General features: G+C 39.8%; 1 protein-coding gene across 3 annotated transcripts in view; it reads right to left on the minus strand.

The window, feature by feature from the left end:
• The window catches only part of TULP4 (TUB like protein 4), a 287,703-nt gene that overhangs the window by 181,908 nt on the left and 90,764 nt on the right, over positions 1-15,031 (minus strand). The window contains exons 2-3 of one of the 3 annotated variants that reach the window (XM_074397191.1): positions 13,028-13,215; positions 8,277-8,412 (exon numbers count right to left, since the gene is read on the minus strand). The exons of 1 other annotated variant lie outside the window; for it this stretch is intronic. In XM_074397191.1, the coding sequence (XP_074253292.1) occupies positions 8,277-8,297 (21 nt within the window). In that variant the 5' untranslated portion in view covers positions 8,298-8,412; positions 13,028-13,215. The remainder of the gene's footprint in view (positions 1-8,276; positions 8,413-13,027; positions 13,216-15,031) is intronic. One more of the 3 variants, XM_074397192.1, reaches the window with a different exon arrangement.

Consider the following 15,031-nt stretch of genomic DNA (forward strand, 5'->3'; position numbering starts at 1 on the left):
GTATGACTAAAGAAGAAAAGTTTTTTCCAATATTTAAATAAAAAACAATATTTTAATTGATGGGGAGAACATGATAAATCCAGCATTAAAAAAATTTACCATCCTTGCAAAAGTTAAAGAACTAATATCAGTCTGTATCATGACAAATGGATAATATTTAAAATTTCATCTAACGAATAAATGAAAAAATAAAAACTAAAACTTGATAAACCATTTTATATCCTTTAATTAACAATGACAACCAATTGAGACTTCAGAAGATCTAGAAATTTTAGACTCCAGAAGTCTTTTATTAAAAAACCTGGTATTTATCATTTTGCCAATCTTTCCAATGGATATCTGGAAATACACAATAAAAATTTTAAACTATTCAAGTTTTTAATCCTATTGATTCCACTTTTGAGACTGCAGCCCCAAAAGAATTTGTACAAACAGACAAACGCAGTATTTATTCTAAGGAAAATATAAATATATTTGTTAAATGCCCCAGTAAATATTTGTTTAAACAAATATTGGGACTGGGCGCAGTGGCTCACACCTCTAATCCCAACACTTTGGGAGGCCGAGGCTGACAGATCACCTGAGGTCAGGAGTTCAAGACCAGCCTGGCCAACATGGTAAAACCCCGTCTCTACTAAAAATACAAAAATTAGCTGAGTAGGGTGGCACATGCCTGTAATCCCAGCTACTTGGGAGGCTGAGAGGCAGGAGAATCGCTTGAATCCAGGAAGTAGTGGAGGTTGCAGTGAGCTGAGATTGTGCCACTGCACTCTAGCCTGTGCGACAGGGACTCCATCTTAAAAAAAAAAAAAAGGTACAGCAACACAAAAAGATGCTACTTAATTATTACAAATGACAGCGTTGTCTAAGTTTGTCAAGTCTACAAACATTGTTATAAAAGGAAGCAAATCCACCAAGTTTTTCCCAGGAAATGCCACCAGTGCTTCTTCATATCTTAAGAACACAATACGTATAACTTATAAATGGGCAATACAATTTTAATTTAACAACAAGCCTTATTCAACTTTTGGCTAATTTGCAAAAACAGGAGTTGCTGAAGCCCCTCTATTCAGAAGCCAATACTCTCACCAAGTCTTGCACAGCTTCAGCTTCATGAGCACAGACTTGACAGAGAACTGAAACACAAAATAGATAGTTTAAAACTAAGAACACTCGTCTCAGCCAGACAGGATGAGCCACAGGCAGTTCTGCACTAAAAGAATGGGCTTAATCAAGCATTCGTGCCTAACACCACTCTGTAGTTTTTCATCAAGGTGCCTACATAAGTATTAGTATTCGGGGTTCAGTACTGCCCAACTCAGGACCATCCGTATGAAAATGTAATGCAAAGTATCCAAGGACAAGCGCACATCCATCTGATCTCTGTGAAAGCATACACAGACACTGATAAAGACCAAAACACGGCTGGGTGTGGTGGCTCAAGCCTGCAATCCTAGCACTTTGGAAGTCCAAGGCAGGCGGATCGCCTGAGGTCAGGTGTTCAAGACCAGCCTGGTCAACATGGTCAAACCCCGTCTCTAGTAAAAATACAAAAAAAAACCTAGCTGGGTGTGGTGGCTCATGCCTGTAATCCCAGCTACCTAGGAGGCTGAGGCAGGAGAATTGCTGGAACCTGGGAGACAGAGGCTGCAGTGAGCCGAGACTGTGCCACTGCACTCCAGCCTGGGCAACAGAGCGAGACTCTGTCACAAAAGAAAAACAAAAAAAAAATACCACAACACAAAATAATGAACAGGGCCAGCAGATTTATAGCATTTATTAAGGTTTATGTTGTTTAAGTGATCAATTGCTAGAAACACAGAATCGCAGCAAGGAAAGGAACTCTAAATATTTTATATAAAACATAAATGTTCAAATGAGAAATTAAGATCAAGAAAAAAAGTCCAGGTGGAAGAGTTTTCATTTGATGAAATAAGCAATTTAGAAAACACTTTCAGATTTTTTTTTTTCTCATCCTACCTTACAGATTCTTAATCAGAGAAGTAAAATAATCCAAGTGTTATTTCAGGAAAAACAAAATCTATAAACAAGAAAGCTGGAGAAGGGATAATTTGTGATATGGTAGTCAGGGAAGGCCTGAGGAAGTCACCTTAAACACAGTAAAATCTAAGTCTCAAGAAGGCACCAGCTAGGCACGGGAGACAGCTGGCACTAAGGGCCTAGGTCCCTAGGAGCAAGCTTGGCTCAATTCAGGAAGGTCAGCAGGCTGGAGAAGACTTTACCTCAAAGAGATGGCAAAAGATGAAGTCAGGGGCGCAGGTGATCAAGAGGGCCTGGCAGCAAGGTAATGAGTCAAGAGGCCAGTAGAGAGCTATGCAAGTCAGAGGGTAGATGGGTCTCTGGATGTTTGAAAATATTATTTTACAGACTAAAATAATTTACAGGCCATTATACAGACTAAAAGAAAAGTCCAGAAGAGAAGCCTGGTAACCAATTAGGTCACTGCACTAATCCAAACAAGGGATGATGGTAGCTTAGACCAGGCTCAGCAGCAGAATGGTAGGAAGTGATTGCCTTAGAAACATTTCTGTATTTACAGATTTATATACATATGTTAATGGGTAATGTGCCACTTTTAAATGAGAAGGTTCTCATTGATATGAAATATGCAAATTTCTACTTTCAATTAATTATAATGCAATAAAATTCAATGAACTAAAAAACTTTGCTTAAGATAATCTTTTGTTAATAATTCAGAAGACACTGTGGATTCCTGTAATGCCCTTAAGATCATATTATTAACATCAATTATCCTCAAAGTACAGGAAAGTGCGAATTTCTGTCACTGAAAGCCCTATAAGAAATATTTTATTGCAATGGCTTATTTTAGAAAAAAGTACAACAAAAGTGATTTTGCCAGGGAAAAAAACCCTGCCTGACATTTCCACATGCTGGGATTGCAGAAGGAACTTTACCTTTCAGGTTTGCTGCAGCTGTGTCACATCTTTCATTCACATTTTGGAGGGCAAAAAAGATACACACACACATTAACTTGAAATTTAATGCCAAATTAGCATGTAGCAGATCAGAGAATTACAGAATCATCATTATCAAGTCATGAGGAAACGAGAAAAATGTAAACCTTCAAGAAGGAAGAAAGGAAAGGAAGAGTGGCTGAAGGGGTTTCATTTCAGCAAAAGCTTCAATCTATACCAGTCTTAAATCATTAAATACTCTCCCTAAACGAATCTTCAGAACCCAAAATACTGAACTTTTTGGTGCTAAAAGAAGCCCAAGTATAAAATTACAGATGCTTTTTAAATTTGATAAGCCAAACCAAAGTGATAGGAATAATTCACATATCAGCATAACTTGCAGATATTGCAGGTTTGGTTCTGGAGCACTATAATAAAGCAAATATGACCATACATCAAGTCACACTATTTTTTGGTTTCCCAGTGCATAGGAGAGTTACGTTCAGATGAGACGCAATGGCTCGTGCCTGTAATCCTAACACTTTGGGAGTCCCAGACAGGAGGATGAGTTGAGGCTAGGAGTTGAAGGGCAGCCTGAGCAACATAGCAACATATTGCCTATCAGCCAGGCATGGTGGCATGCGCCTGTGGTCCCAGCTACTTGGAAGGCTAAGGCACAAAGGATTGCTTGAGTCCAGGAGTTTGAGGCTGCATGAGCCATGACTGCACCATTGCAGTCACCCTGCACTTTTATGTTATAAAGATGGCTTCTTTCCTTAAACCTCAGGAATCAAACTCTGCTAGATACAAACTTTTCTTCTGAAGCTTCCTCACCTCTCTCAGCCTTCAAAGAATTAAAGAGTTAGGACATTCTCTCGATTAGTTTTTGGCTTATAGGAATGTTAGAGCTGTCTGATCGTCCATCCAGATCACTACAACTTTCTCCATATCAGCAATAAGCCTGTTTTGCTTTCTTGTCATTCATGCGTTCACTGGAGTAGCACTTTTAATTTCCTTCAAAAACTTTTCCTTTGCATTCACAACTTGCTTAACAGTTCGGCTCAAGAGGCCTGGTTTTCAGCTTGTCTTGGCTTTGGATATGTCTTCCTCATTGAGTTAACTCATTTCTAGTTTTTGATTTAAAGTCAGAGACCTGTGATTCTTCCTTTCACTTGAACACTTACAGGTCATTATAGAGTTATGAATTGGCATAATTTCAGTATTGTTGTCTCAGGCAACAGCAAGGCTCAAGGAGAAAGGGAAATGGGGGAATGGCTGGCTGGTGGAACAGTCGTAACACATACAACATTTACTGACTAGAATCTCTGTCTTATATGGGCACAGTTAGTGGTGCCCAAAACAATTACCACACAAACATCAAAGAGTACTGATCACAGATCACCATAAAAGATACAAAGATGAAAAACTTTTGAAACATTAAGACAATTACCAAAATGTACCACAGAGATATAAGGTGAGTATACACTGTTGAAATAATAGCACCGAAAGACTTGACACAGGACATTCAATCTGTAAAAAACACAGTATCTGCAAAGTCCAATAAAGGGAAGCTCAATAAAACAAAGTCCAGATGTACTTAATTTTATTAGTATTTTCTCCATGAACTTCACTTTGTTAGTATTGTCATTTTAAGACAAACTATTTGTCCCAATAAATTTGTTAAAGTATTTTAAGTCAGTGAGGAGGCATTAGTCTTTTCCTGCCTGTTTAAGTTCACGCTTCTATAGCAGAGTGCCACAGACTAGGCAGCTATAAACCACAGAAATTTATTTCCCACAGTCCTTGGGGTTGGAAGTCTGAGGTCAGGGGCCAGTATGGTGGGGTTGTGACAAGGGCCCTTTTCTGGGCTGCAGATAGCCACCTTCTCTTTGTATCCTCATGTGAAGGAAAGAAGGTGAGAGCTCTCTAGGGCTGAAGAATACCATTCATGATGGCTCCACCCTCGTGATCCAAATCACTTCCCCAGGCCCCACTTTCTAAAACTATGACTTTGGAGGTTAGGGTTCCATTATATGAATTTTGGAGGGAACACAAATGTTCAGCCCATAACACTCACCATTCCCTTTCCTGCATTACCTTCCGTTGCATTTGGCTTGGTTAGAAACACAAGAAAAGAAAAAGCATACCAGTAATGAGTTTGGAGAATCACCGAAGTTTGGAGAATCTAAATCACAACACCATTTTGAACACAGTTTCAACCAGAATCTGAGTTTCGGTCTAGCTCAGCCCTTTGACAGGAACTGCAGCTAACCTTACCTGTGGAGTCAAAGCCCCTCCCCTTCATAGACAAAAAACACACAAAGCCCAAGCTCGCTCACACAGGGATCCAAGCACGTACAACTCCTGCTCCTCCCGGAGGCCCCCAGGCATGCCAGCACTGGAACCCACTTTGCCCTCCACCTTCTCTGCTGTGGTGGGTACAGCTTCTCTGCACATCACCCGGGGGCTGTCCTGGTGGAGGCAGTACCTGTAACACACACACACACACACACACACACACACACACACACTTATTTTTAATCTCATTGTTCACTACAGGAAGCCTAGTAGTGATCATTTATTGAGCCTAATCTTAGGGTAAAATACTATACAGATATTTTATATATGAAATAAATATACACTATTCTACTTAATCCTCAAAACAGCCCTATATGATATTGTATCCCTGCTTTACAGCTAAGGGACGATGTTAAAGATTATACAGCTAGTAGGTAGCAGAGCTAACAACTGACTTAAGGTCTGACTCCAAATCCTACATTCTATTCCATGGTGCCTTTAACCACCCTTTCAAAAGATCAGTAAATACAGGCAACTGAGCACATGTCTTGCATTATTACTTTAAAGTATCAAATAGAAAATTTAAAACATATATTGCATGTTAGTTGTTTCAGTATTCTAGAACTTTACATGCTTAAGCTACCAGGTAGGCTATGCAATTGTATCTCTGAATGGATCAGTCATGTGGAACTATTTTTCCTTCCACAGAAAACCCAGGCTACATAAACAAAAACTTAGTTCTCAGCATTTAGATCTAAAGTGTGCAAATGAACAAGAAAGTGAAAATGTGACTCATGTTGATAAATATTACAAACTTATGTAAACTCATCCTTTTAACGTGCAGCAAGTTCTTAAGCATGCTTTCAAAATAGAAAGAGCTTTACAAAGACTTCCTAAGTAAGACCTCAAAAGCACAGGCAACCAAAGCAAAAGTGGACAAATCAGATCATACCAAGCTTGGCCGGGCACAGTGGCTCACGCCTATAATCCCAGCACTTTGGGAGGCTGAGGTGGGTGGATCACCTGAGGTCAGGAGTTCGAGACCAGCCTGGCCAACATGGTGAAACCCCATCTCTACTAAGAATACAAAAATTAGCCAGGCGTGGTGGCACGTGCCTGTAATCCCAGCTACTCAGGAGGCTGGGGCAGGAGAATTGCTTGAACCCAGGAGGTGGAGGTTGCAGTGTGCCAAGATTATGCCACTGCACTCCAGCCTGGGTGACAGGGCAAGACTCCCATCTAGGGGTGGGCGGCAATGGGGAAATCACACCAAGCTAAAAAGCTCTGCATTGCAAAGGACACAATTAACAAAGGGAAGAGAAACTCACAGAACGGAAGAAAATATTTGCAAACTACCCACCTGACAAGGGATTAATAACCAGAATATATAAGAATTTCAAACAACTTAATGGGAAAAAATTAAAAATAGTATTAAAAAATGGGCAAAAGATCTCAACGGACATTTCTCAGAGGACACACAAATGGCTATCAGGTATATGAAAAAAATGCTCAACATCACTAATCAGAGAAACGCAAATCAAAACTACAGTGGGATATCATCGCACCCCAGTTAAAATGGCCTTTACCAAGAAGAAAGGCAATACCAGATGCTGGCAAGAACGTGGATAAAAGAGGAAACTCTCATATATTGTTGGTAGGAATGTAAGTTAGTTGGAGAATTTTCATAAAACTAAAAATAGAACTACCATATGATCCAGCAACCCTACTGCTAGGTAAATATCCAAAACAAAGGAAATCAGTATGTCAAAGAGGTATCTGTATTCCCATGTTAACTGTAGCACTATTCAAAGAATTAAGATATGAAATCAACCTGTGTCCATCAACAGTTAAATGGATAAAGAAAGTGTGGCATATATACATGTGGGAATATTATTCAGCCATAAGAAAAAAAGTGAAATCCTATCATTTACAGTAACATGGATGGAACCAGAAGACATTATGTTAAGTGAAATAAGCCAGGCACAGAAAGACAAATAACTCATAGTTTTCACTCAGGAGCTAAAGAAAAAAAATTACCTCATGGAGACATAGAGTAGAATGACAGTTACTAGAAGCTGGGAAGGGTTGTAGGGAGGAGGGAATAAAGAAAGTATGGTTAATGGGCATAAAAAATACAGTTAGATAGAAGGAATAAGATCTAGTTCATTAGCATAATAGGAAAATCCATGGCTTTCAAAGACTTTAAAAAAAAACTACAGAGAGCCTTAAAATTCACCAACTCCTCAGTCTAGCTTCATTTATGTCCTCTCCAACAGCTCAGCAATCACTCAAAGGCTGTAGCTCAAATAACTGTTTAAATTAGAGATGCAAGATGTGCACACATTGCTAAAAAAAATGAGTTATCTGCCCAGCAAGTGGTACAAACAGTAAGGAATGACAGCCTATGGAGGATTCTCTGGAATCACTGGGTCCAAATGGTCAGGGTGCTTTGTGGAGGAGGCAGGACTAAGCAGAGTCACCTTTTCTCCTCTTAGAGAGAGAAAAGGTGCATTCTGAGGATGGAACTCCAGGAGGGCAGGCTAGGGAAGGACATCAGAACATGTTCTCAGAAGGCCCAGGACTCAATGCAGGTGCAGGGCTTGATTTGGGAGCAGTTGAGGCCACTCTGTGGAACCACCCCTTTCCTCTGGAGGGATACCAGCTGATGGCATGGGTATACCCACACATGCTCACCCTGCGTGCACACAGAGAGGAGGCCCCAATTAGCGTCAGGGGCAGGAGGGAAGACACTCACTTAGGCATACTCAGGAACAAATTTAAGAAAATAAAGCTAAATTAATAAGGATTTAATTCAATACATATGATTACACTCAACACAGGAGTGATCCTATAATCTGAATGTCTATACTACTATTTCAGGTTTAATGGCTAATTAATTACAAAACAATTCTGATACACTTCTTTCCCCCCAAAATGAATTTTTTTCTAGTCACCAAATTATCAAGCTTACTGTACACGTCACCAAATGAAACTGCAGACCTCTGAACATGTCCTACTGCATACACAGTAAGGTCAACCCACCTGGCATGAGCAGATCCACATCAATTAAGCTCATGTGGCCAATGCAATTAATGTATCCTGAGCTCCATGACCCCTCTCAGGACTCAGTCTTTTACACAAGCACAGGGAATGCTCGCTTGCTCAGGAGGGCTTATACCTGCATGAGAAGAGCAGTCATCAGAGACTCACAGGAGGGGAGTTCTGAGGATAGAGTAAGGCAACATTTCAGGAAGAATACTTGTTATAATCGAGACCTTTCTCAAAAGCAAGGTTCAGGAAATATGATCATTCTCCACCTGCAGAGTACCCTCTCTACCTGTAACTAACAATACCACCTGGTCCCTCTCTGGTCCTGGCTCTGCCCCAAAGTAGTAATTCAGGTCCCTGGGCCTGTTCACCTTCCAACCTGCTAGCCTCTCTATTCCCCACTGCAGGTGCAACATAACATGGCGAATTCAATGTCACAAATATTAAACCAGCCTCTAGTATGTGGAAATGTATAATGCTAAATTCCACAGGGGATATAGAGAGGAAATGGTCACTGCCCAGCTTTGGAGCAGTTCACACATCAGCAGCACTCCTTTAGCAGAGACTGGCCCAAAAGGAACTGGCAGGTGCAGATTGAGACATGAACTTCAATAAACTGGCTGCATGAGAATGTCCAAAATAAGGTTTAATTGCAATATCATGTTCACCAAATTATGTGTCCTTTAAACCTATCATGTTAAATGTCTGTTTTTGATTGTCAGTATTCATTACACTTTTAAGTATGATTCGGGCTGGGTGGGGTGGCTCACACCTATAATTCCAGTGCTTTGGTCTTCCAGCTACTTTCTAGCCTTTAATTTTCTTAATCTGAAAAATGAGGTGGTTTCTAAGGTCTTTCCAACTCCAAGATTCTAAATTCTCCTAGTTTCTTCTGTTTCCTACTTCTAGCACCTTTGTTACAGTCCCAAAACTGCTTAGCAATTTTGAGTAGGTTTAAAAAAAAAAAAAAAACAAACGTTCACTTCTTTCTAAAAATGCTTGGAGGTCTTTAGGAGTATTAAGTAGGCTGACTGACTGGTACTCAGTGTACTTGACACTTTGTTGTTTCTATTTGTTTGTACAATCTGTGGGAGCAGGGATTTGGCTTTGGTGCCTTAAAATAAAAGGTAAATAATGTATTTCTTCTTGTATTCACTTTAATTCCAGGAAGGGAATCAGTGCCAGGGCTTTAGTGACACTGGTGGCAGAAAGGCATCTGAGGATCTATTTTTAGTCTCCCACCTGTTTCACACACACATGCATTCACTATCCACTGCTTCAGTCTGTATCAGGGAGAAAAGGCTAAACATTTTTACAGCTGACCAGGTGTGGTGGCTCATGCCTGTAATCCCAACACTTTTGAGAGGCCAAGGCAGGTGGATTTCTTGAGTCCAGGAGTTCAAGACCAGTTTGGGCAACATGGTGAAACCCCATCTCTACAAAAAAACACAAAAAAATAGCTGGGCATGGTGGTGTGCACCTGTAGTCCCAGCTAAAGTGGAAGAATCTTGTGAGCCCTGAAAGTTAAGGCTTTACAGTGAGCTGGGATTGCACACCATTGCACTCCAGCCTAGGCAACAGAGCAATGCGAAAGAAAAAAAAGGAAGGGGGAGGGGAGAGAGAAAGATAGGGAGGGAGGGAGGGAGAAAGAGAGAGAGAGACACACACACAGACAGACAGACACACAAGGATGGACAGACAGAAAAGAAAGAAACACAGGAAGGGGGAGGGGAGGGGAAAAAATTTATAGCTCATAACCTTTTCTTTCCAAATAACTTCATCCCTGCAAAAAAATGAACAGAACTCTAAGACACTAGTGAGACTTGTATTCTATTCTGAGCAAAATGCTCTATGAAATCAGAAAGAAAACATCTTAAACAAAATGACCCATTTAACAGGCAAGAACCTTAAAAAAAAAAAAAAGTGAATTGGTCTTAGGGACTAATTCAAAATAGACCAAAAAATCAAAGTTTTAAAAAAATGACTTACATTCCCATTTCTGTCCCTAAATGAAATTCTTACTTTACCTGAATGGTTACTTGTCTCTCTGTTCTTTAGTTTAACTATTTTTAGAAGGAATTTAAAAACAAATTGTCCAGCAGATAAAAGTGCTTGATTATTATTTGTCCTGCTATAAGGAAGTCATGAATGAAAGATTCCCTAATGAGTACAAAATACATGTTGATTTTCTTACCAGTAGTATTTTTTATGAGTCTTTTCCTGAGCTATAAGAAAATATAGGTGAATTCCTCTATCACTTACATGTGGAAAAAGACTTTCTAATTATGACTCAAAATCCAGCGCAATAAGATACTGATAAATTTGACTATATAAAAAAATTTTTTTAAACCTTCTGCATGGCAAAAAATACCCTAAGCAAAGTCAAAGTTAACAACTGAGAGAAGACATTTATAATCACAGATAAAAGATTTAACATTACTATACCCAATATACATAGAACTTTTACCATTTGAAGAAGGTAAGGTGACCAAAATTCCTACAGAATAATGGATGAAAGATATAACTAGAGAATTCACAAGATTTTTTAAATGGCCCTTAAATGTCTGAAAAGATGTTCAACGTTACTCATAATAAGAGATATCCAAATTAAAACCACCCTGCAGTGCCCTATTGGCAACAACATAAAAGCTTGGTAATACGCTCTGGGTGAAGCTATGGGAGAAAATGGTATTCTCATAAATTGCTGCTGGGGATGCAAAATGGTTCATCATTATGCAAAGAAGTTTGGCAATATCTAAGAAAACTATAAATGTCTTCACATTATAATGCAGCAATCTCACTTCTAAGAATTTACCCTGAAGATACACCTCAAACATATACACAAATTATTCACTACAGCATTATTTATAATTGCAAAATACAGAAAATCCCTAAACATTCAAACTTGGAGAGCTGTGAGTAAAATATGGTACATACATGTAATGGCACATCATGTGCTATGAAAAAGAATGAGGAAGACATACATGAACTGACGTGGAGTGACCTCTGGATGTTAAATAAAAAAAGCAAAGTGCAGGCCGGGTGCAGTGGCTTACACCTGTAATCCCAGCACCTTGGGAGGCCAAGGCAGGCAGATTACCTGAGGTTGGGAGTTCAAGACCAGCCTGACCAAAATGGAGAAACCCCATCTCTACTAAAAATACAAAATTAGCTAGGCATGGTGGCGATGTCTGTAACTCCAGCTACTCAGGAGGCTGAGAGGCAGGAGAATCGCTTGAACCCGGGAGGCAGAGCTTGCTGTGAGCCAAGATCATGCCACTGCACTCCAGCCTGGACAACAGGAGCAAAACTCCATCTCAAATTTTTAAAAAGTGCAAAAAACAGTATATATAGTATGCTTTCCTATGTCAAAGGAAGAAAAGAGAGCATATACACCACAAGCACAGACACCTTACTATTTTGACAGAAGATATAAAAATGAATCAGAAAATAATGAAGTTAGTATATACAAAACAGGTAAAGTGGGAGGGATGAATGTAATGTTACTTGTCTGGATATTCCTTTTTAATGTGCTTTTGACTTTCAAATGTGTGTTAATGTGCTATATATTCAAAACATAAAATTAATAAAAATGAAGAAAAATCAAAACACCGAAAGCAAACTGAAACAAATAAAAACTACATATTTTAAATGAATTACTGAACCACATTAAGTAATTAAGCATAATTACTTAAGTATATCTGTTACTATAACAAAGTACCTGAGATTGGCTATTTATAAAGAACACACACACACACACACACACACACACACACACACACACACATATATATATATAGAGAGAGAGAGAGAGAGAGAGTGTGTGTGTGTGTGTGTGTGTGTGTGTGTGTGTGTTGCTCAGCTCACTACAACCTCCGCCTCCCAGGTACATCTGATTCTCCTGCCTCAGCCTCCCTAGTAGCTGGGATTACAGGTGCCTGCCACCACACCCAGCTAAATTTTTGTATTTTTAGTAGAGACGGGGTTTCACCATGTTGGCCAGACTGGTTTTGAACTCCTGACCTCATGATCTGCCCGCCTCAGCCTCCCAAAGCTCTGGAATTACAGGCATGAGCCACCGTATCCAGCCAATAACAGAAATTTATTTTCTCACAGTTCTGGAGGTTAGGAAGTCCAAGATCAAGACGTCAGCAGAGTTAGTATATCTAGTGAAGGCCTATTCCTCATAAATGCCACCTTCTAGGTGTCCTCACATGGCGGGAAGAGCAGAACAGGGAGACAAACCCCTTCCTCAAGCCCCTTTATAAAGGGTCTAATCCCATCCTTGAGGGTTCCACCCTTGTTACCCAATCACCTTTAAGGCCACACCTCTAAATATGATCACATTGGCTATAAAGTTTCAACATATGAATTTTAGAAGACACATTCTGACCATAGCACACAGTGAAAGGGGAGTAGAGGGTAATCAATGTAAGCAACTTAGGAACTTCAGTATTTAACTCCAGGTGATCCCTGAACAATGTGGGGGTTAGGGGTGCCAACCCTTATACAACTGAAGATCTGCATATAACTTTTGCCTCCCCAAAACCTATTTACTTGAGTCTACTGCTGACCGGAAGCCTTACCAATAACATAAACAGTAAATGAATATGTATTTTGTATGTTTAATGTATTATGTACCATATTCTTACAATAAAGTAAGCTACAAAAAGACATTATTAAGAAATTTATAAGGAAAATACATTTATAGTACTGTACTGTATTTATCCATATAACAAGCTTACATTGCCTGTTTACAAGATGAATCATCTGTCTGAAATGGCAGCCACCCCACTGCAGACCTGTATTAACATATGTATCAAGCAATTCAACTTTTGTAATGTCATGACTTTTCTCTGCTTCTTGGGAGCACTTCCAGCATCACAAGTGCCACTTCATATGGATCCCACAGTGTTATTCAAGGTTTACAGTACTGCATGAAACAGAAGGAAGAGTACATGAGAACAAGGAGAGGGCACTTTTTACTATGATGTACAATTCACTGGGGATGAACTGCTCACACTGGGATGATGAGTTTCACACAGTTTTAAGCAGATACTCATGATACCAGAGCTCACTGGAATGGCAACAGGAGGAGACTACAAAATTATTGCAGTACTGCAGCATGTGCTACAGTTACGTTCATGTAGTTACAATTTAATACTGCATCTTTATGTTTGTCTACATTCCCCTCAACTGAAAGTAGCACCATGTGTGGTCTCTGTGTGTACAAGTTTTGATAAACTTTAACACTTTATAATAAATTTGTATGTATTTGATGGTAAGCAGTAAATGACAAAATAGAACAGTACTTGCATTTATTGTATTCATTCATGACACACCTTTTTCTTAATTTTTAAAAAATATTTCTAGGCTATGTAGCTCATCTGTGAATTTTTTCAAATTGTCACAAATCTCTAAAAATTGTTCTAATATATCATTGAAAACAATCTGAGTATAAGCAGACTCACACAGGAGCCAACTGTACATACCCAGTTTGGGAAGGTGGGCAGAGGGAGGGTGAAGAACTGTAAGCAACTAAACTCTTCTATGTTAGTCTGCTTGTGCTGCCATATCAAATACCACAGACTGGGGAATTCCAACAACAGAAATTTATTTCTCACAGTTTTGGAGGCCAGAAAGTCCAAGATTGAGGTGCTAGCAAGGTAGGTTTCATCCTAAGGCCTCTTCTTATTTATAAGTGGCCACCATCTCACTGTGAGCTCACATGGCCTCTTCTTAGTGCAAGCTCTCTGATGTGTCTTCTTTTAAGGCACTAATCTCTTCATGAAGGCCCCACCCTCATGACTTCATCTAACGTTAATTACCTCTTAAAGGCCCCATCTCAGAATATCATCACATTGGAGGTTAGGGCTTAAACATACGAATTTTGGGAGGACACAAACATTTAGTCCATAACATCCTTTTAGTAGGTTTGGTTTTCATATTTGTACAAGTGAAGTAAACCTGAAATTATTTTAAATGTATTATGGCATTAAGCAAACTATGGAAGAAGAAAATACAAAAAGGAAATGGGGGAAGGTAAAGGGGTAGTCTGGAATTGGAAATGCTGGTGTAAATTCATGATTTCTAAAACAAATACATGTACATGTACACATATATGCATGTATGTATGTGTGTGTCAGTTTATTGCCTCTCAGCTCCAAACTCACCAATACATGCACTATAATAAACAATGGAATTCCTTTAAGCATTCCTTTAAGCATTTCTTTAAAGTGAGCACAAGGTTAAGCTTTCTCAAGAAAAGGGACTAGAGAGACACCGTAAGATGAAAATACTTCCTGCAAGTTCCAGGGCTCTTGGGAGTGGAACATGCCATGAAGGTATGAGAAAATCCAGGAAAGTCCGCCCATCCACTAGCCCAGTACACAGTCCTGTGACCTTATAGCAGGTGTCCCCAAACTTTTTACACAGGGGGCCAGTTCACTGTCCCTCAGACCATTGGAGGGCCGCCACATACTGTGCTCCTCTCACTGACCACCAATGAAAGAGGTGCCCCTTCCTGAAGTGCAGTGGGGGGCCAGATAAATGGCCTCAGGGGGCCGCATGCGGCCCACAGGCCATAGTTTGGGGATGCCTGCCTTATGGTTTTGGCCTAGTGACAGCCTTTCTATAGCTTCTCAATATGAAAACCAATTATCCTGCCACTTTTCCATACTCCCAGCTGCCAATGGCCTGAGGGTCACAAAGTGAGTGATCACTCTTTCTGCAAGCCCCTCTCCACCCCA

Source organism: Saimiri boliviensis, chromosome 4, assembly GCF_048565385.1.
Source record: "Saimiri boliviensis isolate mSaiBol1 chromosome 4, mSaiBol1.pri, whole genome shotgun sequence".
In the NCBI taxonomy this organism is placed as follows: domain Eukaryota; kingdom Metazoa; phylum Chordata; class Mammalia; order Primates; family Cebidae; genus Saimiri; species Saimiri boliviensis.